The sequence below is a fragment of the Neopelma chrysocephalum genome, unplaced genomic scaffold (genome assembly GCF_003984885.1).
Source record: "Neopelma chrysocephalum unplaced genomic scaffold, ASM398488v2 Primary Assembly neopelma1_97390, whole genome shotgun sequence".
NCBI lineage: Eukaryota > Metazoa > Chordata > Aves > Passeriformes > Pipridae > Neopelma > Neopelma chrysocephalum.
The window spans coordinates 4,235,086-4,261,963 of record NW_020926031.1 but is presented as its reverse complement, the minus strand read 5'-3'; the positions used below and the strand labels follow the sequence as shown (position 1 = coordinate 4,261,963).

At 36.0% G+C, this 26,878-nt stretch overlaps 1 protein-coding gene across 1 annotated transcript in view; it reads right to left on the bottom strand.

Annotated features, from left to right (window-relative positions):
* The window catches only part of PLCE1 (phospholipase C epsilon 1), a 151,142-nt gene that overhangs the window by 76,009 nt on the left and 48,255 nt on the right, over positions 1 to 26,878 (bottom strand). The window contains exon 3 of the mRNA XM_027672461.1: positions 10,133 to 10,424. Within this exon, the coding sequence (XP_027528262.1) occupies positions 10,133 to 10,424 (292 nt within the window). The remainder of the gene's footprint in view (positions 1 to 10,132; positions 10,425 to 26,878) is intronic.

The window sequence follows — 26,878 nt, the reverse complement described above, 5'->3', positions numbered from 1 at the left end:
GTTAATTACATTTTCTCAGTCAAGTGCCTACATTAATACAAATCCAGAACTAACTCTTCTCAGTAAATATGGCAAAAGCATTCTTTTCTGACCACACAAATAATTTTAAAAATATTTTTAAGTTTCAATTAGTTCCTGCACTGGTGTCTTTGCTTGAATTATTAATGCCATAATGGTTTATTGCAGTTCTGCTAACACTATATTTTGTTTAATTTATCCACCAATAAAAACAAGATTTTAAAGATCTCTAAAAAGATATATCAAGTTTTTTAACCTACAAATTCTACCATGACCTTGTGCAGCTCAGGATTGTTGGGCACCTGAAAATAAACGTGGACATTTGGCATGTTTTGCCCTTATGAGACTTGCAAAAGTCTCAATACAGTTCCAGTGGCTGCAGTTCTATAGCTGGAGGTAGAAGGAAATGGTAATGTTTCTCCTGAACACAAAGTTCAGTAGAAAAAAACCCCATGTAGTTTAATGGCTTTAGGTATGGCCATTTTTGGGAACAAGTCCCAAAGACTAACAGTGTTTCAAATCTGAATTCTTCTGAATTCCCATTTGAAACTTTTAGAAACTCAGAAGAAGAGCAATTTATTTGAAAAAAACTTATAAGAATTTTTAAAACAAGTCACGCATGTTTATGATACTTCAATAACTACTCCACTTATAAAAGGAAATATCCATGTTAAAGAAATTTTTGCTCCATTTCTCTGAAGAGATTCATAAGTCTGAACAGGTGAACAATTTCAGATCAAATCTTTTCCAAAGCTAACAGTAATGTAATCAAGGCATATGAAGCAATAGTTTTTCCAGACTGAGAATTCTTTTTTCACCTCAAAGTAAAACACTCTCAAAGGACACCACTCCTGTCCGTGGATCGCGGCAAAGAGAGAGGAGATAATGCAATAGCATCAGATCTATCCCTAGAAGACCCCAACACTTCATAAAGAAAGCTGAAAATGTGCATGAAATCTGTTGTACCAAGTCCACAGGAAATGTAAGATACAAATATATAATTGCTGTACAATTGTGCAGAGCCCTTAAAATGAAGCACGAGAAGAAATTAAAGGTACTTATTTCTAGTTCTTTTATTTTTGCTTTGAAATTTTTCAATTAGTGCTTGATAAATCTCACTGGTAAATCATTTATTTCAGAATTATTAAAATCTGTAGCAATGCTTGTTTTATACATAACCATTATTTCCAACGGAAATACTTAAACGTTAGAAAACTATGTCAATATGAAGCCCCTTAAATAAAACCTAAACCAATTATGCCCTAAGAAAAATCCTCATATCCTCTTATTTTTTAGAAAAATTCTTACACCATTCTATCTCAAACCAAAGCTAAAACCATTACAAAACAGCCTATCAAAGGCAGGGTCTGACTTGAAATTAATTAAAATAATTTTCCTTCCCTTTCTTATACTATTATAAGGTATCTCAGATTTGTTATCACTGACTGAATAAACTGATTAAAACCACCATTATTTTGCAATTAATAAAGATATCAGGGCACTTTTTTTTTTCTGTGCTGTCTAAATCCCTGAGGTGAAAATAACAGTGTTGACAACCAAGACAACTTTTCCATTAGAGTGTGATGATATCGCTTTGAATGGCGAATGTTTGTCATAGCCTTTAGTTAACAGCCAGATTAGGGAAATGGGAGTGTACCACATAAAAGACATCCCTTTCACAGAGTAAAATATTATGAACATTCATTCAAGTTACACACGCAAGTTTAAAAAAAAAAATGCAAATTTCTTCATGACCAATTAGTAGCAAAGCATTGCTTTTGCATGTTGCTATGCACTCATATTATTCAGAAAGGGAAAAAAAATCAACTGCCTTAAGCAACCACAAAAGACAAATTGTTTGCAAGTTATAAACTTGTACATGGAAGATCTAGGAAGAAAAGTCCATGCAAGGAAAAAGCAGCAGTGGATTTACATTCAAAAACACAGTACTACTTATAACATTTGAGTCATTTATAAACTTCAGGAAAAAAATAATTACCTGGTTCCAGTACTTTTAAAAGTACTGACACTTATATTTTGTCCAGCATTTTTTGTAATAGTCACTTGTTTTTTGTGAAATAAGAAACAAAGGAATGTATCACAACATAATTTAATATTGAAATAGTTGCAGTGTGAATCGAATAAATGCAAAACACTTTACCTAAATTACTTAAAATATTTATATTGCATTCCATTTTAAGCAAGTTGAAATACAAAATACACACTTAAAACATTGTTTCACATTGTTTGTATTAAATTCTTACTTCTTTTTCCTCCTAGAAACAGTTTTGTGTCCTTAAAACACTGTTATTGAACACAGCCATTATAGATCTAACATTAGATTAGAAAACCGTCACCTAATTTACTTCTAACTCTGGAAACAAAATTATCACTTTGATTTAACTACCTACATATAATCAGAACCGTGTGCTACAGGCCACAGAAAGGCAAATCTTACCAGCAAACGCGCCTTCCATTGAATCTTAGATTCCTCCTAAAATGCCAGAAGAGCAGGTACTTCCAGTACCACAAAAAGTCTGCACGCTGCACTTGTCCAAACTAACAGTCAGGCAACAGCTGCTCAGTTTAAAGCTACAAACTGTGGCAAAACGCATAACTGACATGCCTTGTGTAAGCCATGAAGAAGACATGCATTTGGCTGGCTCACCGAAAGGTCAGGTTACCCACCTCCCCAGATAAAAGCTGAAACACTAGGATTCGAATGGAAGGAAGTTTAGAAATTAAGGATGAGCATACATCCTGCTAAGACTAAAAGCATTGGATTTTGACAGCAGAGTTATAAACAAGAATGATTTTAATTCTGCTGGATTTTTGTCTTTAAATATATTAAGAAATAAGTTAGCCTATACCCAAGCTTTTGTAGAAGTTATATTTATATCAGTGTTGTTTAAACAGGCCAAAAGTAATAAACAGAATTACTTTTGTTTTAGGAAACTTCAGCTGAAGCATTACAAAAACCATGACACTGGTTACTTTATTAGCAAATGCCCTACCTTTACAGCTATTATGCTCTCTGCACTAGTGACTCTAATAAAAGGCAATAGCATTAGCTTTAATGGGACAATGGGCTATGACTTAGGCAACCATCCAAAAAACTTTCTTTGAGAGGCAAAGAAGGAGGAAAACTCCCTGAGGCTTCCAGAAGTGTGATTAACCATACAGAAATACAAATAGGGGGAATTAAAAAGACAGCATAGCCTTCAGACTGCATCTATGTTCATAAAGTAAGCAGACAGCAGAAGTCTGCCTTGATCCCACAGCCATTACCAAGCATTTTTATGCCTTCTTTTCTTCCTTCTAACCTTAGCCTTCTCTACAATCAGTTTACATCACTTTCACGAGCAGCAGGACTACATCAGTGAAAAGTTTGTTATGAAATTTGCTAGAGTACACAAGACTGAAAAACAATATACTGCCACAACGAACCTTTCTCCATTTCCCCAGGAAGTGTGAGAGCGGACCCGTGCAGAACTGGAATGTGAGCAGTACACTCAGAGACACTTTGTTTATACGGCGGAATATACGTTTTGTCTGAAAACTCTCTACTGGAGGAATGATCATGGAACGTGGCCAACACACCATTATTTTTTCATTGACAATACAAGCGTATTCTTTCTTAATTGGAAGAATGACCATTTAGTGTTGTTTCCAACTTCCAGCTGAAAACCAGTACATTTAGATTTCCGAAAAATGCCTGTTAAATATGATAATATAAGGATGCCCATGGGGATACAATATCGAACTTTAAAATTAATTTTATTTATAAATATCAATTTCATTAATGCTATTTGACTACAAAAATACAAAATAAACCATCAAATTAAACATTTCTCACCATTACAGGTTCAATACTAAAAATTTTTTCACTAATTATAAAAGCAAATATGTGAAAACCTAAAGAAAAAAATCAGAATGTTTTCAATTCTGCAAAGAAAACTGTACAGTATATCATAGAATTTAACAAAAAAAATGTGTCTAGAGAGAAATAAAACAGCATTATCCTACTAAAGTGGATTTTTCTCCTCATTTGTTTCCTAGAAACAAGACTTCAAGGGAATCTTTGAGATGACTATTGAGTCATCTCAATGCTTGAGTCCTTGGGGTTTTATGCTCATGATTGACATGCTAACATAAACATACCAAAAAAGTTCCATTCTGCACTTTAAAAGTTCCCATGGACACTACTTTTACAAGGCCCATTCAAACAAATGTTCAGATCTTTAAAATAATAAACAATAATAAGCAGTTCAGGGATTAACTATCTGCACTTAGAATCCCATTTCATTTTTTCTAAAGACTAATTAGTCCTCATTAAAAAAAAAACCTGATTTTAAAACAAACATCACTCTGCACAAACTTCTGTTCTCTCAGCCCTCATCCACAGACCTTAGCATGTTCTTCATTCCCTTCCTCACAACAAGCCTCTAATAACACAGACTCATTCAATGTATTTAAACTCGTTATTTTCTTGTGGTAGAAATAACAGCTATAGACTATTGGCAAAAATATTGCTGTAAACTGAGACCCAGATACACAAGTTAAAGGATCATCAATGTACCAAAACTGCCACATTGTACTACTGGAACTGAAATCTATACAAGATCACCTGAAACTCAGTTCTGTTTCTTAACACCTTAGCCCTACACACAGGTTAGGATATCCAGATCCATACAGACATGTACCTTCCTGTACCTTGAGTATGATACCTGTTATGCCCAAAGGAGCAATTTTACAGATGAAAATATTTTTAATTCTTTTACTTAGATTATTTATACTGGTTAACTTCAATCCACTGCCTGGTTCAATTATGTGCCTATCTTGCAGTAATACACCCTACTGAACCCAGAAAGAGGACTATAAGGGCAAGACAAGCTATGCTGGCAGAACTCAAATCTTTGTTCCTATAATGTTTTAAACCCGACAGATTCAAGGAAGTTTTTGTTAAATTAATATTGGCAAGGATCCTCCTTAAGTCTTTCTCTACTACCCCTCTGACCAATCTGGCTGCAACCAGGCCTGGCCAGACAGTGACAGGTCCAGGAGACTGATGGCAGTGACCTTTCCCTTCTGCCAGTTTACAGAGACAATCATCATAGCCAGCTCCAGACAGTCCCAGATGTCCCTAGACTTACAGTTGTCCTCCAAAATCTTCCTCCTCCATCCTGCCATCTCAGCCTTGATCTGTACTTCCTGCCATGTCCCTCTTCATTCTCTTCCTAACCAGGTGACCTTCACGTGTTCCTGCTCTTCTTGATCTACATCTTGGAGGCAACACAGCAGGCATAAAATCCTTGTCACCTGACTCACACTCTTGCCTCAGGCGACATTATCTACATACTGCGTGATATATCTCATGTATTTGATTTCCTCTCCTACAGTGTATTGCATGACTCATATTCTTACCATAGACTCTGAGCCTAAGACACATTTTGTCTTTTCAGGTCTTAATTTCAGCTCATTTGGGTTTATCCCTCACTCTAGAGGGTCTTAACCTTTGTGCCCAAACACACACAGACCAGCTGAATCATGCTGGTCTTTCTATATCTGTGTACATCAAGCTTGTTATCACCTATGACTGACATACAGCTATCAGACAACTGCCCCAACTTCTGGGACCTTGGAATTTCCCAATACTGTAACAATACACCTCATACAAAGGGTACAAAAAACAGCAGTGGGAAAAGCCCCAGAGACTTGAGCACCTGTTTGCTGCCTGTTTGCAGATGGCTAAGTCTGATTACAGAAAAAGGGTAATCTCTAAATTCTGTGGGATGAATTAAGTAGGTTTTCTTAAGATCAATGCAGTCTGCCTCCATGTTCATGACAAATTAGTTTCCTTCCATTCTTGGTCAAAAACTGATGTTGTGTATTTAACAAGTCCTGTTGAGCTTTGTCTGGAAGATGAACAACAATGATCAAACACTTAATCTGATCTATATCAAAGAAAGTGGCATCAGACTTCAACAACTTTGAAAGATGCTAAAGTGAAAAGAATATTGACACGAAATGATTGCAGTCTGCTCCATCCTCAGACACCTCTTTCTATTTCCCTTTCCTTTTTCTTAGATTACAAACACAAGTTATTGGGGGCGTGGGGGAGGGAAGATAACAAGTTCCTTTCCAACTATGACTCTAGATTTAGGTATCAAACGTAAAGTACAAACATTTTCACATACCCTAGTTCCTTCTTTAAGAAAGACACAAACCTTTTCTTTTTCACTTTCTATATAAAAATGTCAACACCACATAAACTGTGATAATGACTGGCCCTTCAAATATGATTCCAGTGAAAGCTCTGGCCCATTCACAACTATGAGCAAACTTCTGTAACAATCAATTTTTAAGAAACAGAACAGGCTGAGAAACAGGATTTCCTTCCTACAGGAAAAAAAATCTGGTTTCAATCCAAATCCCATTGAAAGACACTCTCAAAACTTTTTGCTAACCAAAAATTCTTGAGTTACACACAGACGTACTAAAACAGTGCAGCTTAAATATCTTCAGTATTCATACGTGAAAATTATGTTCTCTGTAGCAACAAAGATGCTGACAAGGATGTGAATGTCACTGCCCAGCTGTGGGAACTCCAGGCATCTACAGTTCCCGGGAGTCCACTCTCAGACTGTCCCTGTGCTACCAGGACCAGAGTCGCAGCTCCTCAGTCGGGAGCCTGACAGCTCTGTGAGCCAGGCCCAAGAGATGAGTCTCCTACACAGCAGGCCCTACGTGAGTTTTTAAAGACCCTCAGTCTCAGATCCATGTGACTGGGAATTCTGGCTTAGGAGGTCTGGTATGTTTGGAAGCCTTCTGTGGAACTAACACTGGCTGATCTGCCCACAAAACCATCCTAGCCCTGGGAACTCAGAGCATTTAAGGCCCTTAGCTACCGAGCAAAACCTTACAACAGTATTCCCTGGAGCTGGACTGCTTGTGACTGTAAGGTTCATTGCACAGGTCACTAAGTAACTCCTGAAGTACTGAACACAAAGAACTCATAATGTGCTTGGTGCTAGGGAGGCATAAACCCAGGAGGCTATCCCAGTATTAGGGACTTGCTGTTTGTAGGGTCCCTATTTCCAGGGCAGATGTCACATAAAAGTCCTAACTACAGAGAGCATAAAGTTTTTGAGAAGTCTTCCTTTTAAATCATGAAGGCACTTCTCATTAGAGTTATGGGCTCCTCTTTAAACAGACTGTGCAAGAGAGTGCTGAACTTTATCTCCAGGAATTGTAAACATACTGAAGGAAAAGTAGTGAAATGTCTCATACATGCTCTCATATTGCATGCCTCCGGAATAAGACTGGATATGTTGGCACACACTGTGTACATGAGCTGCCTGTTAGAGCAATTCAGTGGAATTCAGGAGTCCACCCACTCTTTGTCCCCTGTGCATCAGAATGTAAGTTACTGGTCAGAGCTCTAATTTACTAAATGGCTTGTGACTTTCTTACCACAAAAACTTCCTTCTCCCTCATAGTGGTGTACTAGTGATCGACACAGGTGCACAAACTAGATTTTCTTTTTCTCACTGGTAATAGAAAAGGAAGAGCTTTTGGATTTGTGACCAAAACATTGCTGATAACACAGGGATGTTTCAGCTATCGCTGGACAGTGCTTACACATCTTCAGCCTTTTCTGTTTCTCAGACAGGACAGTTGACACCAACTGACCAAAGGGATATTCTACACCATATGCATATACATGTATATTCTATACCATACATCATGCTCACAATAAAAGCTGGGGGAAATTGTAGGAAGGGCATTTGTAGTTAAAGTCTCTGTCTTCCCAAGAAGCTGTTACACATGATGGAGTCCTGCTTTCACAGAAAGGGCTAAATACCTACCTCCTGATTGGAAGTAGTGAATTAATTCTTTATTTTGCTTTGCTTGTGCACGTGACTTTTCCTTCATCTACTAAACTGTCTGCAGCTCACTCTACGCATTTTTGCACTGTTACCCTACTGATTCTCTCCTCCATCCCACTGTGGGGGAGCAAGTGGCAGCATGGTGCTACCTACTAGGGTTAAACCACAACAACTGTTTAACCACACCAGAATCAATACATTCCCTTTTCAATGCCTCCAAACAACCATTAGCTTATGGTCGAGGTTAAATCCAGCCACAAGAAAGGATGCTGGACAGATACAAATAACCTTCTTATCAATCTATATGGACAGGACAATTTGTTTCTTAAAGTGTACACACCCATGAATGATAACTGCAACTCTGAATTTAGAATACGGTTGGGTTCCTTGCTAATGCTAATGGCTCAGACAGTAACATCATCAAGTAACACTATGTAAATGCTTTTAGAAAGGACTCTGTCATTTTTCAGATATATTAAATCACCACAATACAACTGAACATGAACCTTCCAGATCAGAAAACTTCAACATCCTAAAGCTGCAGCGTATCCCTTCCTTAACAGAGACCAGTACAGTAAATCATGCCTAGAGCACTACAGTAAATACAATCTCTACTATCTACACAGGTTGCCAGTGGAATTGCAATTCAAGTTCCAGACCTCGGCTTTTTCTCTAATGTCTCACATCCTTTGGCTCAGAATCCAACAACAAATATGTACACCACATAACACTGCCACCACAGAGGTCCCCAAAGCGTGCAGTGCAAAGTGTGCTGGTACACAGAGCACTCATGTGCAGTCCCTAGCCCGGCCTCCATAAAAAGAGATCAGCAGATCAGGGCATCTGTTGCTGCTTCCAGTTTCAAAGCTCAGTTCTGAAGTACATGACTCAGTTTTTTTAACCTTGCTTTCCGAGCTGTCAGAGGAATGTATATATTTATTCTTCTAAAGCACTCATCTGCCCAGAACAAATAAAACCCAAACAAAATAAAAAGGAAAACCCTACCAAAATAGGACACTGTACTGTACATATCTCTGTCTCCCACAGACAATGAGTGTATGTGAAGCTGAGTAACGTTGCTCAACATACTACTGAAATTCACCCAGATGCTACAGTTTGCCATCTGTACCTGTCCTTCTTACAATATTTTAGTGTCTCTCTCTCCCATTTGATTCACCTAAAGAGAGACTAATTAAAACTAGAAAGGGATACTCTTGGGGATAAAAATAAGACAACCATATCCAAGCATAAACTACACCATTATTGGTAAAAATGAGGTCAGTATCTGCATTAGTTAAGCAACTACACTGAGAATTATGCACTGATTTTGTCATATTCCCGTTAAAGTTGGGCAAACCATAATATCCACAAGCATCACATCTAGCATTGTATGACTGACATACAACATTCTTTTATTAGGGTATATCAGATGACGATAAATCTCCAAATGCTTGAGTAACTTATGAAATATTCTAGGTATTAATTAAAAATTAATCGATAATGTACATTCTGTGCAAAACCATCTTTTAATGCAATGCATTCGTACCAAGAATTCTTTTGTCTGTTTAACTTCCAAAACTGATCAAACTAAATCACATATGGGTATTCTTACTATATAAGACGATGATCAGCATGGAATTTAATATGCAACATCCATCCTCCAACGGGCATTTTCCAAATACACAATACCTGCATTATTTGAAATGATCCAATAGTAGAAAGATGATGGATCCAAGAAAAGACCAACAATAAATCAGTAGTGAACTGTACATACTTAACCACACAGTGCTATGCTGACAGCTAGCTGTATAATGACAACAATAATAACCACGTAGAGTATATACTCCTTTCTCAGGTCCTGAACTAAGTCAGCCCATGAGCAAGAGCACTTGGCAAATGAGGAACACCCTAAAAACAATTGTTTAGGCATTAAATTTGGATGCAGGCAGAACAGATTCCAACAAGAAAAAATACCTGAAAAGGTGTTTGTTTTGTAATAAGAATCTATTCATTTTAGCATGCATTTTAGTTTATTAAACTAACACAACTAGTTATTATGACACATAATGATTGCAAAGGAAAACATCTGAAAACATGAAAACCTTTTTTAACTGTTAACTTCATATATGAGTACATAAACTAGAGAATATTATATAGTATTAATAATTTTGCAATTCACCCTATACTTAAAGAGGATAGGGGTAAAAAAAATAAATCTTCATTACCTTTAAGCATTGTTCTTCCAGTTGATCCTCCAAAGATATTTAAAAGACCACTTCTTGCTCCTAATGATGTAGTTGCTTCTAGTAAAGCACCAGTTATATAGTTAGAGAGTGCAGTCCTCTGTAAAGTGGCACGATATTGACAGTAAGCATCTGCTACACATGGTTTTACACAAAATCCATCATCTTTACAAATACAGACTGTAACAAATGTTGGGAGCTTTCTCCGAAGATGAGGAATATATTCAAAAATATCTTCTGCTCCCTCCTCTTCTTCTCTCACTGTACTGAAGACCTGTGAAGAATGCAAAACCATGGACTGTTAGTTCATTTGCTTAAGATAATACAAAGAACACCAAAAACTCCAAATGACCATGACATCCTGTAAAGTTGAACAATCTGCAAGATCTATGTATCCAGAACTGATTTGTTAGGCTTTTGATCTGGGGTCCCAAAAAGGGTTTTTAAATAAGATGTCATTCTGGCTTTCAATCTATGGTTACAAGCATTCTAATGAAAACCAGTTTTAAGTATAAGCATTAGACTAAAAAAAGGCCACATCAATATACCTGGTTGACATTTAAAACAAAGAATATGCACAAAATTGTTTATAAGACTATTAAATCTACTGTCCTTCCAGAAAACTCTTAAAGATATCAGTAGCAGAAAAAACAGATCAACTCAGGGTTGGCACTTTTTCTTGCTGAGTGGGGTGGGGTTTTGCAAACAGAAATGGTTTTAAGCACTCTGAGCCCTCTTTCAAAATGTTCTGGTGTCACGTTCATTGCGTTACTTCCAGCCTACGCACAGGTCCTCCATCTAATATTGGTTTAGTACTCTTTTTCCAATATTTGTGATAACACACTAATGAACTTCAGCCTGTGGCTTAGCAACTAAGTAGTGTTTGCTTATTTAAAAGAGTCTAATGATCAAAGCAAGAATCTGGAAGAAATCTTTTCATTTAATATACAAGGACAGCCTTGATTCTTTTCATTCTTGTATGCTGACTTACTGATTAACATTAAGAATTTGTTTCAATGATCTGTGCTTTGTAATTACAAAGTGCAAACTACTAAATTAACTAAACAAACTAAAAATTAACACAGAGAAACGTAATGGTAACTGTCACTAGGATAGGTGCTATGACAATTTTCATGAGGTTGTTCCCCATCAGTTCTTACACATGCAGAAGAAATAAGCTGATGACTTCATGACAGTTTTTTGTAATTAATGCTTTGTTTCTCGTTGCCATCCTTCCCCACACATAGACAAATTACAGCTATCCATCAACATGGCAGAAACAGTAAAACAGCATCCACTCCTACAAAGCAAGCACACATGTGCTCAGTCAGATGATAAGAAACTGTTTGCACAGTCCGTGCACGCCACATGTCAGAGGCACTGGCACCCTCACCACAGGGCACACACGTGTCCAGCCACGTATCCAAGGAGTGAAGTGGCTCCCGGTACAGGGATCTGCACACCCATCCACTTCTGCCCTAAGACTGGGATCTACCCTGCCACGTAACTGATGAGGGTTCAAATGCCCTGCTCCCACAAGGGATCTGACCCTCCAGTAACAGAAGCCGTGAATGATGATGTTTACCTTTCATCCAGGTAAATAAACTGCAGAAAATCAAAGACAATCCAGTATATTAAAGCACATATTTGTTATCTCAGCTTTAATTTTTGTATTAACCATTTCTTGAGGAAAACAGTAAAATTTTATATTGAAAATATAATTATTAATTAGTAATGTAATTCAATTATCTGAAAGAGAACACTGACATATTTATTAACATAAAATAAAAACCAAAACTTTCACATGTTGATTATGGCTATATAACTCAATTCCATTAAAATATGGCTTCTGTAGCCTTACACAGTGAAATGCTGTGGTATATATCTTTTTTCTCCTCTCCTTGCAAATATTCCAGAATTTGTTTGGTCTGAGGCTTCTAGAAATATTACACCTCTGCTTGAGCATCTTTATCTTCTTTTTTTTGGTATATGAATTTTATGGACTCAGACTGTCAGTAAGAATACATCTCTACCATCATTCAGAAAGAAAGTGCACTCAAAGTGGATGGGATATGTGCAGATCTTTTAATCAAGTAAGTGTCTGCAAGGAACAGTACCTTTTCAAAAGGTGTACTACGAAATAGTAAACCTGCCTTATGCCTGGATTATGAGTGTGTCACACACAGCAGACATAATTAGTCTTTTTAGCTTGTTTAAAAAAATATTTAGTTAATGAATATAATTTAACTTCTCAAAACTGCAGTTACCATCCAAAATATTTTTAAAATTGGGTTCTGCAACTTATAAAGGCATGTTCTGTTGCCTACACAACTAAAATTTCTTTCAGCTGCCAAAGCAAAGAAACCATTTGTTGACAGAAGTAGGCGACAGTGTTTTGCTGGAGAGATTATACATAGAATAATGGTGTTAATCTCTTCTGTACAAAGTAGACTTCAGGGCACTAGCTGTCTCCAAAGACTCTGCACTTCACGTAACATTTGCAAATTCTGTTTGTTCTCATGTATTAAAGTTCTGCATGTGTTACCTGTGCTGCACACTGATAAGTTTACAAAAAAATACAGAAAAAATACAATGTGTATACTTGTCAGCCACTGAAAAGAACTGAAACAATCAGAATAGCAACATATCCCTCAGGTAACTGATAGGGGAAATCACCTTTCAGAAAGATTGAACCAGGCAATTGGGGAAAGTTAATCTTGCCTGGGAGACAGAGAAGTTTATTCCAAGCCAGGGCTTATAGTTCATCCTCGCAGATGGAGTTATATTGATCCGTATCACTACCAAAGAATTACTAACATAATTAAACACGAATGTGAACAAAAAAGAGTAAAATACAGCACTAAACTGACAGCTACCTGTCAAAAAGCAACAAATCACTCCTGATTCACTTTTGCCTTACATATCAAACCAAAGATTTCAAAGCCATCTGCAGTCTGATGCTGCCATGTCTCACCTACTACATATCAAGCAATAACTCACAAGAAACTTGGGACAGTATCTGAATCTAAAAGTGTTGTGATATTAAACATACTGCAATGAGCACACATGTAAATGGTAATGTTTATACACAACTATAGTACTTCAAGATTTACTTTGAAAATAAAAGCATGCATTCTAGCACTTTTTCTTTCATCTTTTTTTTCCCCAAATACTTTTAAAATAAGAAATAAGCTGAAACAGGAAACTCCACATACACCAGTATTCCAATGAAAGTATACTATGGCTTCAACAGATTTTTACTTTTTTCTATTTTTTTAGGCAAATTTTAATGGTAAGTAAAAGGAAAATGAAAATTATTTTCAACATAAAATTTTTCAGACTACTACAAACAAAACCCCCATCCTCAAATTCAAAAATGAAAATAAGCATTAAAATAAAGATTAAATTCAGGCAGAATTCCATCCTACAACCAAGTCCATATTTGGAAAATAAATGGAAAAATAGATTTCTCAGCTCTTAATAATGTATGCAACAAATCATCAAAACTTTACTTTAAAAAAACCTTAGTTTTGCTTGTAGTAACTTAAAATGGTATCTGCAATTTAACTTATTGATAACCTTTAGGCAATAAAACTTTCTTACAGTGACAACAGACATATTTTGTCAAGATATTAAAAATATCTTTAAAAATAACTATAAGAACAAGTAACTCACGGTGGCCTTGAAACTATTCCTTACTTTTCTCTTACTTTTTTCCTGTTTAAGCATCACTGCAACTGCAAATTGCAATATGTCCTTTTCTCCATCCACATTAAGATTACTACGTAGAAATGGCAGAAACCTAAACACCGTAGCTCCTTATTGCCCTACAGTCTACAACAGATATTTCCCCAAAATTTAGCTGGAGTTCAAGGGTGCTGCTTTACTGCAAATATTGGATATGGCAGTTCATAAAAAATAATTGTTCTGATTTCTTACTTAAACATACATGCATCTTTTATTGTGATCTTTTCTTTCTCTTTTCATATTTTTTCTGCCTCAGGTATTTAGCTTAAAACTTGGAGGCATGGTATCATGTTGCCAAACATCAAGCAGCTGCTTAGTGCATATGAAACCCCGAAACTGGAATTATTCCCACCAAAAATTCCCATTATAAGAGGGTAAGCTTAATTTCTCTAACTTTATTATAATAACAAAGAATATGTGTACCCAAGAAGTTCATCACAAAGAATAGTCAGGAAAAACGATGCTTATTGATACACTATAAAAATAAAGAAAACAGGGTGTAATGGGGCTTTAATACTTTACTGTATCTGTCCAAACTCTCTCTAAAAACATCTATCGATATATCCTGAACAACCAAAATGAAATGCCGAAATGCAGGAAGTGTGTGTGTATGCTCAGGTGGTACTATGCATTTCACTCTGATTTCCTGGCTGTTCACCTACAGAGTGTTTTTGTGATGGAGGGTTGCTGACAGCCCATGCACAGCCTTCCTGCGACACAAAGCCTTCATTTGTAGCATGTTTTTAAAGGAATTTTAAATGCCTGTAAACCAGAATGGTATATTAACAAGTAGTAACAGGACAGTATGCCTTAAAGATCACTTAAATATCTCCTTTGAAAACACAAAGGTTTTACAGAACATACAAGTCTAAACACAATTAGCATCACAGGAAATGCTGCTCTTTCCAAATTTGTTCTGTTTCAAGAAAAATTACATTAAAATAAGGAAATTCTGATGGTGATTTTTCATTTTGGCTCTGCACATTTTTTAGAAGAAAACCCTTACTAATATTGACCAAATGAAGCTAACAATGATCTCTTGGAAGACATGACCAAGGACCATTCCAATTGCTTTTACATGTATTTATTCTACTATGTAATTCAAACAACTATAGCATGGAATAAAAGAGCAGTCTGTTATGTAAAAAGTACTTTTGGCAAAAAGAAACTAATATGTCAGGTGAACCTGCATGGAGGGGAGAGGGTTGAAAGGAGAAACACACATACCAGAATAAGAATTTGCTCAGAACAGAAGAATGAGGCATTAATGCACAGTTGATCAATACTTCAATTTTATGTCTTGAAAAATGGCACTTCAGCATCACACTTCGGAGCATTTAGTCATAAAATTTAAAAAAGAGGTGATAGTGACAGTCAAATTCCCGAAGTATTGGGTTTTCTCAGCTTTATATTGTTCAGGTTATGACAACAGCCACAATGATTAGCATGTGACATTTCAAGATCACTGCTAAAGTACAAATTCATAGATTACGAAATGCTTTTTTGTAATGATGTTGCCTACCTAGAGCCAGCATTTGTCAGTGGCCAGTTCCTTCTAAGGATATTGGGATATTGTGGGGCTGGGTTTTTTTAAACAAAAATGAAAGAATGGTCCTCTATTACTCCCTACTATTATCACCTTTTGGAAAAAAAATGGTATTAGAAGTAGAAATAAACAAATTTTGTAATGTCTTTTCTATTAATAAATTACTTTCCCCAACATTCTTACCCGAAAAATTGTTCATCTAAATAATCTAAAAGCACCACCCAACATTATTCTGCTTAAACAAGAGTGAGGCCAGTAGTCCAAGGAACATTTCTTTTAGTTACAAATACAAAAGCCACTTTGGACATGAATATTTTCAACACTTATCTTTGACCTAGTTCATCATGAGAGAACCACTCATTTAAATACTCCCTGAATAATGTTGTTAACCACTTGACTTTCAAAGATGCTGTAACAAACAACTGTCAATTGGGATCTGCAGAAACGATGAAATCTATGAAAAAAGGTCTGCCACTGATCTGGGATTTAAAGGCAAGTCTTGAGAACCCATACAGATTTCTAGGCCAAAACAGAATAATTACTGACCCCGTTTTTAATCTAGTTCAATAGTTTCAAAAATAAGTCTTCCTGTGCAAAAATAGAAATGAATCACACTATTTAGTACAGCCAATACTCCACTCCTCATTTACAGTTATCTAGTCCGAGTAATCATTCCAGGTACAAAGACACTTAGACTTCCTGGAAAAGCACTGCGGCTTTCCAACTTAAACTAGTTCCAAACAAATTTCCCATTTCACAGCACCGCCTAAGCCAGAGATCCCATTTCTGAGAAGGTTTACTTGCTTGTGTGCACTTATTGCTTACAGCACTACTGAAGCCAGTTACAGTGCTTCCTTCATCAGCTTCCTTTCTGCACTCACAAAGCTCAGGAATCTCTGTAGAGAAATTCACAATAAAATTTAGTTCAGAAGACAGAAAGAGACCAGATTTGGTACAGATGGGTGTTTGCAATGTCAAGGGGAAAAAAAAAATCTCTTAATTAAAGAACGCTTTAAGATCTACAGCAAAAATGGCTGTATTCTATCTCCGATTGCTACTGCTAAAGCCACCAACTAAAAGTTTGAGAAATATTTTACTTCAATTGCAACAAAATATAGATGAAAGACTGCCTAAAAGGAAATATATTTTATATTAAACAGCAAGTTCACAAACATCTGTAAGCAACGTCAATCCAACTCAAACTTTCCCTGCAAAAAGTCAACCCTTTGGCAAAACTACACATATGTAAAAACACCTTTTCTAAAAAAAAAAAAAAAAAAAAAATTGGTAAATGTACCTTTTTTTTTGGTAATGTTACAACATTTGTTGGTTTCAGGACAGTTAACCTGTTCCAGGACAGAAGTTGAATGTTATCACACATTAAGAATGGGTTCAAAAGCTTCCAGCTACAAAATTACATTTAAAACAAATAAAGAAAATAACAGCAGGAGAGACTGGATGTGACCAAGTATAGGGTTCAATTGTGTCTCACTACAAATGTTCTGCACTGAAAAAGATCAAAAACTGACGATTCCTACATGACTTTTACAGAAGAGAAGGAAAGGGGTACTACAGTTTTAGTGTGTATACTTCTCTGATTTTCAGGAAGAAAGAAATCTTTAATTCCTGAATCTCTTGTGACAATTTCTGATTACGTATCAATTACAAGAACTGAAATATAAACACTGACTGCATTTTCTGTTATGCCTAGAATAATGTATACACTTGTTTTTCTTTCTATTGTGTTTCTATTATCAAGAAGACATGCCAGAGCCCCATATCTAAAACGGTTGTGCAGGTTGTTCAAAGCCAAGGGATATTACTGTGTTTGACAAAGACAATACTGTGAACAGCAGAAAGGTCTGCTCTGTCAGTACTACTTCTTAGCTCTGTTCACTGAGAAGCCTTGTTCACTTTAGCAATCCAATAGGTGAGGCCTTCAGAAATCCTTTCAAGAAATTGAACATTTTGGTAAGTATTTTTCAGTGTTTGGAGTACAAAAGCTAGACATTTAGACTCTTAGAACATTATCTTCTTCACGGTATTTAGCTGCCTGTGACCAAATAAGCACAAGCCAAGAGATCTGATCAAATTTTTGGCTACATGTCTCACTGAGTTCTGGTATTTTATAAGAACAAGTAGGGCTACAGATAAAATCTGTGGTCAATTAAATTCCATTCCTAACTTACTATTCAAGATGAAGTGGATGATGACAAACAGTCATCCACAAGCTTTACTAAATTGTACCATCACTGAAATTTGCAAGAGACTCACTACCTACCTCAAGCTTCTCTGATTTCTTGTTTGTCATGACACTCCATTGCAGTGTGTATCTCTAGGTGCACTGCAGCAAATATTGAAACAGTTACCTGGAAGCAACTGCAGTTTTGCAAGTTGGCATCAAACTCAAAAATTCCCATGGTTTCTCTCCCAGCATCTCATGATCCAACTTTTTTGGCTAACAGGCAACATTCTTAAAGTATGAACAGCCATAAAATAAAATATTACATATATTTGTACATACACATGTTCTTCATACTCAACAGTTTTTGGAGATGTTTTTGAATGTCACCCTTCAGGTGGCTTTGCAAGCCAACAACTGCCTCACAAAGCAGAACTGACAGCAGTTTCAGCAATGGCACTTGCCATCTAGCCTGCCTGCAGCTTTACAACAGGAGAAAAAGAACTGTCATTGCCTGAAGGAACTCTTGCCAAAACACAGCCATTTGGTGCAGGTTTGCATTTGTGTTCAAGAAACAGAAGTAAAGGGCTGTTTTGACAACTGATCAGCAAGGAAGATGGAGCTAGAAACACACATTTACAGTGAAATACACACAATTCAGTAAACACCGTTCAGAATATCAGTGTTCTCTTCATCTTAACTTGCTCATTTCTTGCTCTCTCTATGTATTTTCACATGGTGCTTAAACAAAATATCTCGACTGCTGAGATACTACTTTTTGTAATGGAAAAATTCCTTAAAATATCTCCAGTCTGTTGAAATGTTGTTCTGTATTTGAAAAAATTGCCTAGAAAATCTGTACAGTGCCATGGTACAATCTGAAGCGTACCTCAGATACCAGAAATACTGTGTTGTCTTGGGGGACGGGGGCAGAGGCAGGGAGAAAGCCTTCCTCGAAATACATACACACAGTAATCAATACCACTACAATTTTGCCCAGTACTTGACAAATGCAGTATTTACTATAAGGTGGTTCAGGCATGTTCAGGGTGGTGTGGTTCACAAGTGTTGTTCATCTTTTGCCTGGGACGCTCTAAGGAAGAAAAACAGGAACTGCTTTGAGAATGCAAGAAATGGAAAGACTTGTTCACTGCAGCAGCACACTAGCATGGAAGCATCAGGAAAGATAAAGGAAGAGATCTCTGAGTAGATAGCTGAAACTTAAGCATCACTGCATTAAGGACGATGAAGATAGTGAAGGGCCTAGAGAAAAAGCCATACAAGGAGCAGCTGAGATCACTTGGCTTGCTCAGCCTGGAGAAGAGGAGACTGAGGGGAGATCTCATCACAGTCTACAACTTCCTTATGAGGGGAAGAGGAGGGGCAAACACTGATCTCTTCTCTGTGGTGACTAGTGACAGGACCTGAGGGAATGGCATGAAGCTGTCGGGAGGTTTAGGTTTGATATTAGGAAAAGGTTCTTCACCCAGAGGGTGGTTGGGCATTGGAACAGGCTCCCAGGGGAAGTGGTCACAGCACCAAGCCTGACAGAGTTCCAGAAGTGTTTAGACAATGCTCTAAGTCACACGTTGTGATTCTTGGGGATGGTCCTGTGCAGGGCCAGGAGTTGGACCTTGATGATCCTTGTGGGTCCCTTCCAACTCAGGATATTCTGCAATTCTATGCCTTGAATGCAGCCAACAGGAGTCAGTAAAAGAAGAAAGAAAGGAAATATAGTTCAATTAACTACAGTGCGGTTTTCCTTTAGTTTTTTGTTGGGTTTGGGGACTTTTTTTTTCCTTTTTTTGCATTATGTTCTTTTTTTTCAATGCATTTAACAAGACTGTGATTTTACAAAAAGATCTGTCTTTGTATAATTTGCAATTGTGGGCACTGAATAAAAGCAAACTCTGTATTTTATGCTCTCACTTCCCAGGAACTGGTGAGGGGGATAGGAGTGGACATGATGCCAAGACACAGTCTAGCATATACTATCACTTTCTGCTTACAATAGGAATAAACCTACCAAGTCAAAAGGAAGTTGCTCTCTTTGGGGCAGGGTGTGTACAACTGGCAGAGAAGGTGCATGTATTAGAGTCTGTCCAGTCCCCCTACACAGCTGAAGGAAAGAACACATCACAGAAAAGAAATAATGGTCTTTAGGTACCTCTTCATCATAGAGGTCAATGCTTGTCCCAGCATACTCATAACAAACTCTTATTCACTCATGGCTTTTCTAATAATGTCCAGTGCTACAGAGGGACTGTCACTGTGGGAGACCCAGATATTTTCCTTTGCTTTTCTGTCCTCCCTGGATACCCTTCCAGCAGCTGTCTTGTCAATATCCTTGTTGCACTGTCTGTTCTCAAAGACTTTTCAAACTTTCGTGCTCTCTTCAAGGGTGAGGGAGATGAAGATCTTTACAATGTCAGGACTGAGCGCAAGACAACATACTGTGCTACAGAACAATAATGCTCACTTACTCATCAGCAATTTTTGCTGTGTATTAAATTCTAGACAGTAAGTTGCAACTGGGCAAAATGGCCCAGGTCAGCAGAGGACACACAGGAAAACAGATGAGTTGACCCTGGTAGCATGGAGAGCCGTGTCAATGGCAGCTGGAAGGCTGCCAAAGAGGGAACCAGCACAGATGTGCCCAAATACTAATATTCATTTACTGATGTTCTTTGAACTTTGTACAGCTTCAACTGCAATTACAGAATGTGCATTACATCACCAGCCAATATTTCTTATGAATTGCATCCTGTTAAGGATGAGATAATTTCAAGGAACAGAAACTGAATTTAATTTGGATGAAACCATCTTGCACAGGCAATCCTTAAGCACAGTTCATCATTCTTCAGAATATCCACCCCTATTCAGCTCTGGTACACGACCACTGTCTTCAGTAGGAAATTTTTTTCATTTGTTATCATATGAAAATGATGATGCAGTTTTAAAAAATGCATTTGAGAGCTGGATTTATTTATGACCAGAAACTAAAACAGCAGGTCCAAACTTCCAACAAATCATCTTCACTTTTGATAAAACTTGGTTGCTACTACTTATTAATTTTCTATTTCTGTAAGGTAATGTTACTAATTTTAATAGCCCTTACCAAAGGAAAGATGGACTTCACAGATTTGAAGGAGAGAAAAAGCAGTTTGGTCTAATTGGAACACATATTTAACACAGCATGACCAAGCCCAGAGAGTCCTGCTTTTAAAGAATCATGGCAGATAATATACTTTAGACCCAAATAACTACTAAGAAGAATCAACTTAAGATATAAAACAGAGGCTGAGACAGGCATTAATTAACTGTCAGATGAAAGATTTTCCATCAATACTTGAAATTTCAATTTGATTAAGAAGAAAATGAAAGGATGACACCAAACACAACATAAGAGCTTTTCACATCACTTCCCAGCAATGTGAAACAATGCCCTTGCCAGTGAGAGAGACCTCTGTAATCTTACCCAGAAAAGGACAAAAATATCACTTTCTGGTCAGACAGGTCAGCTATTTATACTTCTGTTGGTACAAAAGTGTATGTGAAAAAATATATCTTTTAATAGTTATTAATTATTTTATTACTAAGTTCACTTGCTAACTTTTTCATTTTAAATAATAATATTTATATTTTTGTAGCACTTTTCAACTTATTGAGTTAAATTTCTGTTTACTGTTCTATCCTTATCAATTCTTCATACAGCCAGTATTCTCTTTTTATTTCTTGAGTGTTTATTTACTTCCTCCAAACTTCTATCAACAAATTCACTTACAAACAATATGCTGTCTTAGTAACTAAATAAATGAAATTGATCTATTCAAACCTACGTTTGAATCTATGTTATTTCCACATAACTAACGCACACCTTGGGATTTTTAATGAAAAGCTGATAGTTTACTAGTCTGATGTGGGTCACATCTTTGAACATTGGATCATGTGGATTGGAATTTCTTGAGTTATCAGCTTTCAAAATTGCCTACTGTGTGTTTACCATAAAAGTATATGCTCCACACATTACTACTTTTTAAAAATATATTTTAATAATAACTTTTGAGATGTATTACTGATAAAAAAATCATTAATATAAAACTTCATAGGTGTGTCATTAAAAGTATTTAGAACAAGAAAAAGACTAGCAGGTTGACTTTTCAATTCAGCATAGAAGTTTTACTGGAGCCAAGCACATATATAAAATAGATTAATTAGGATTAAAACTCCTTGTCAGAAAGCAGACTGAAATAATTCACAGTCCAACCACACAGACATTAGAATATTAAATGTGTCATGATTCAGTAATTTCAGCTTAAGAGAGATGCAAATTTCCACTGTAAATTCCACCTTTCACTATACGTCTTTGGTACTTCAAACTGTAATGGGAAGTTACTATTACAGTGGATCACTGAGCTTTCCAAATGCAAGCAAAAAACAATATGAAATTCTACCTGAAGCCACGAAAAACTCTATTTAATACACCCTTGAAGGCTTAGTTCTTCAAAGGTAGAAAAAATTATTTCAATTAGGCCATTAAACATTTCAAACAGGCACCATGTTCATATTTTTCATTTCTGAAATACTGACAGTGTGATAGGTGCATTCAAGACAGGTGAATACTGAGCAATCAAAGTAGAGGAACCCAACAGCAGCCTTCTTTTTTTTTTAACTATTATTCTATATGTGGAGTGATAGCAAGTCTAGATTTTCTCTAAGAAATGGACAAAAAAGCCCCACGCACATCAGGTACAGGCAGAAATCTGTATGGTTTTGTACTTAGTAGCAACTTTCCATTAGAGGAAAGGCTTCCACAGAACTCACACATTTAAAAACAGCTGCATTCCCACTCATGTGAAGTGATTATTTAAACAACTTTGAAAGATGAGCTTCCTGAATCACAAACTGACAATAAGTATGAGGGGTAACACACAGGACAGAAAAAAAAACACTTAAGAGATCTCCTGTCAACGTGACCATCTTAAAAACAAAGAACCAAAAAGACAACCTAAAAATTCTGGCTGTTGAAGACCATATCTCACCATCCCTTATATGTTTGGTTTCTCATCCTCTTTCTAGAATCTCATCTATTTGTCAAAGTTCACTATAGCTACTTCTGCAAAACTCTGGCTTTACCTGTTCTTTAAAAATAATACTTTAATACGTATACCTAAATAACTGATTCAGAAAGCATATAGTCTGTTCCATTCCTGTATCTCTCATATTAAAATTCATAAGATAATCAATGGTAAGGGTTAAAGTTCACAGCACTGGCTAATTCAGTTTTTACACAGTGCAATGTTGCACCCCTGTGACTAAAGGAACTGCTTAGAATTGCTTGTGAAGGTCTCCAGCTCAGAGCAAACGTGCCAAAGCTCAAACACAAAGTACATGTAATAAAATCGTCTTTGTAGTTATACAATCACAATTATTATTTGTATCAAAAAAGGCTCATATTGGGATTTTATTGTACTATACATTTTGGATTTACATTGAAAAGTGGATGTTTTCAAATCTATCAGAACAGTCCACAGTTCTACAGTCAGAAACCTAAGTATTCCATAAATGTAAAGTGCAACAGAACCTTACTGTATCTCTAAATATTTTCATTTATAACCAATTGTAAATGATATTATTGTAAAAGATTGGTAGGCAAATTACTACAGCTGTAAAATTTATGCATCCTATCTATCCACGGCATATAGCTAATAAAAGAGCAACTTTTCCTTAGCACAGGAAACTTAGTTCTCATTTTCTAATTTTGTAGACACTGAATCCATGCCTATTTGTTTGCTTGTACTTCAGCTGCTGGGTTCACAGGGTCACATGAATAATTATAAGATTATTTTGGATAGTAGTTAGGGGCCAGGAAATTCTCAGAGTTTTCATGACTGAATTGTTTAATAGACTTTTAGGTCAGGCTACAGAACATGATTTCATGAAACAAAATAACTTTGTTCTATAAAGAGGCATTTTCCACTTTAAGGTTTTTTTAAATTACCCAGAAATAGAAAAGGCACCATTGCTTGCCTAAAGTAACAACATAATATTGATACTTTGAACTTAATTTTTAAATGACGCGTCTAATTTTACTTTACTGATATAAAGTGAGTCTTCATTCATCACTGCTCACAATGAACACCTAATGACAACCCCCCAAAAAATAAAAAAGGGCTACCGTGTAAATGTTTTGAATAAAATTTTTGGCTAAAACTAAGCAATCACAATAATACATCACAGTACAATGAAGCACGTTGGTACCTTGAATCAGGAATATAGCACCTTCAACACTGTTCATCTTGCTTAGCCATTAGCTGCTAAGGAAGACTGTGCTGTATATATAGAAAGTTTCTAAAGTTTAAGAAAGCTGAAAATATTAAGATAGTGTGAACAACTAATACACAGTGCAGTAAGCTAAAGAAATAACTTCCTGTTTTCCTTGTTTCCAGATGGTGTGTTCAACCACTGCCTTAAACTTAATAACTGTTCTGCAGAACACAGTACATTCAATTTTCACATCATATTTTTATTTTATGACACAATTTTGATAACAGATACCTAATATACACCAACAGCCATACTTACATGAAGACAACTGTATACTAGAATAAAACTGTATCTACCAAAGTAAATGTTTCTGAGTATCATCTGAATCTGCTAAAAACATGAAAGGATGGTAACACTATGATTAAGTTAAAATTGATGGTGTCTTCAAATAGAGTTTTGGAAGCCAATTCCAAGATCTAAACACAGGACACTGATTCATTAATTGTATTTCCAGTTCAGTTCTACTTGCCTGAAAATCACAAAATAAATAATCTAATGTTCTGCAATTTTCAAAAGTTCTAATTCCTCCCTCACATTTAAAACATGCTTTGTAAAGTAAATATACTTGTTTTAAGAGAAGAGAACGAGTATAAGTGAGAAAGAGCCAGTGAGGGAACAAGGGAGTAGGAATGAGAGCGCATTCGTTCCGTATTTAAATCACACTTTTTAATTGTTGATGAAGTAAGTTTCTGCAGGACCAGAGTATATGCTCTCCTTTCTTTTCCCACTGGAATGGAATGTCACTGGAGGCTTCATTTTCAGAATTTAAGGCATCTGGCTTAAGACCAGAAGAACAAAAATATTTTAAATTAACTTTCCTTATTCTCTGGGGATTGTTACAGACCCAGGGACTACAGTTTAGTCATCCATGAGATTTATTTTGCTTTAGCATTAGCTTCAACTAAACTTTGTATATACAAGAGCTTCCTTACGAAAATTCATAGCCACTCTGCTCACTGTAATCATTTTTATAAATTGCAATTATATTACAGTGAATTACATGCATAAGTGACCTGTGTGTATGCTTAACCTCTCAAAATGAAGGATAAAACTTAAATTCCTATTATAAGCTTCTCATTCATATTATCACACCAGTTTTGAGAAAACTTTAACTCATTTATCTATAAGTACACATGCCCAATTTGGGATTCTTTAAACTTTTACAAAAGTAAAAGTTTTTCACCCTAGTGAGAAATAACAGCTTTGGGAAAACTGAGTACAGATTTGTTTTGAATTAACTGCAGCAAGTTTTCACGTATATAATAAAGTATTCATGTACTTGAGGGAGGAAAATTTGTACCAAGCAAAAACTGTTGTTTGCTCTCGTTTTAAATAATTATCATAGAAGAAAGGAAAAATGTTGAAAGTATTGTATGTTTCCATGAAAGTCTAGTAGTACTGAAGTCCCAAATACTTACAACTTGACAAGTACACTCTAAAGATCTTTAGAGAGCATTTTTGTCACAGTATCATCATTCTGAGAATAAGCAGGAAGAATTTTTGTTCAAATAGTGCTACTATAAGAACTGGAGGGGACAAAAAAAAAACTAGAAAAAAATACTGTTATAAAGGTTATATTTACTGTAGTAGAGAATAAACAAGCAGAGATAATTTCTGAACCCTTATTTTCTCAGAGTCACATCAAGAACAACTATTCCACTGAGGGCAAAGTTTACATACATTTTTTATAACAGAGGTCTCATCAACCCCCAAATCTACATTAAATATATAAACCTATTATAACCTATTATAATACTAGCATAGAAAAGGGCAATCCTGCGGTGAAAAAAAGTAATTTGCATCTGAGACACATAATTCTAAAATCTATTTTAAAATTGAGTCTTTATATTCCAAAAATTATTTTACCAATTGTACTAATACATTCTTCTACAATGAAATCTGCCTATGAAGATTTATCTATCAAAGACCACAAGAAAACAGAATATAAAGCAATGATGGAGGCTCAGTTGCTTACAAAAATTTAAAATGTAAAGCTTGGGCACTAGTTTAGTTTTAGTAAAATGACTGATACAAAAAACACACTTGCTGAGAGTCATGACCTCTCTCTAAATTAATAGAGCAGTAAGAACGAGTAAAGACGGCAACAAATACAATTCAATAAACTAAGTTAGGATGGTTTTGATAACTGAATATGTCCTTGACAAATGTGTGACTGTAAGTCAACATTTTAGTCTAGTTATTCTTTTTTTTTTTAATCTGACTGGCTAACTATGTATTTACTTTATTCATTTACTTTATTCACAGGGTGTTACTCCTCTGGACTTACTAAGACATCAGCGAAAGCCCATATTCACATACATGCTACTTATCAATATGGTCATTTCATAAACTGTCGTATCTGTATATCCCACAGCTCACCTTTTTTATCACTGTTTACACACTAAAACAGCAACTTTACCTTCCTATGCATTTATTCTGCTCCTTGGAAAATAAGTCCTACAGCTTAATGCTGCCAGACATTATCACAGTATATGTGATTTTTAACATTATTTATAATGTATCAACCTTCAGTTCCCCTTTCTTTTATCACTGTGTAGCAGCACAAAGAAACAATAGATATTTCGACCCTTTACTCAAGACCTCAAAGCTTTGTCATAATGTTCCCAGGTTATTTGCTTTTAACATAATAAAGCTACAACACTGAAATACAAAGGTATCAGAGAGAAAAAACTCCTCCTGCTACTTAAGTGAAAATAAGACAAGTTGTCACAGAGATACAGAGTTTGTGTTCATTAAGTGTCACCATCACAACTTACTCTTACTAATTATCAGAGCTTATGTATAAAAAACCCCAAACATTATTGTGTTAATTTTAGAAGTAGGTACTTCTTACGTTAGTAGTTGGCACTTCATTAACCAACCTACAGAATAAATTGCTTGCACTAAGTCAAAAGCCCTGTTCATA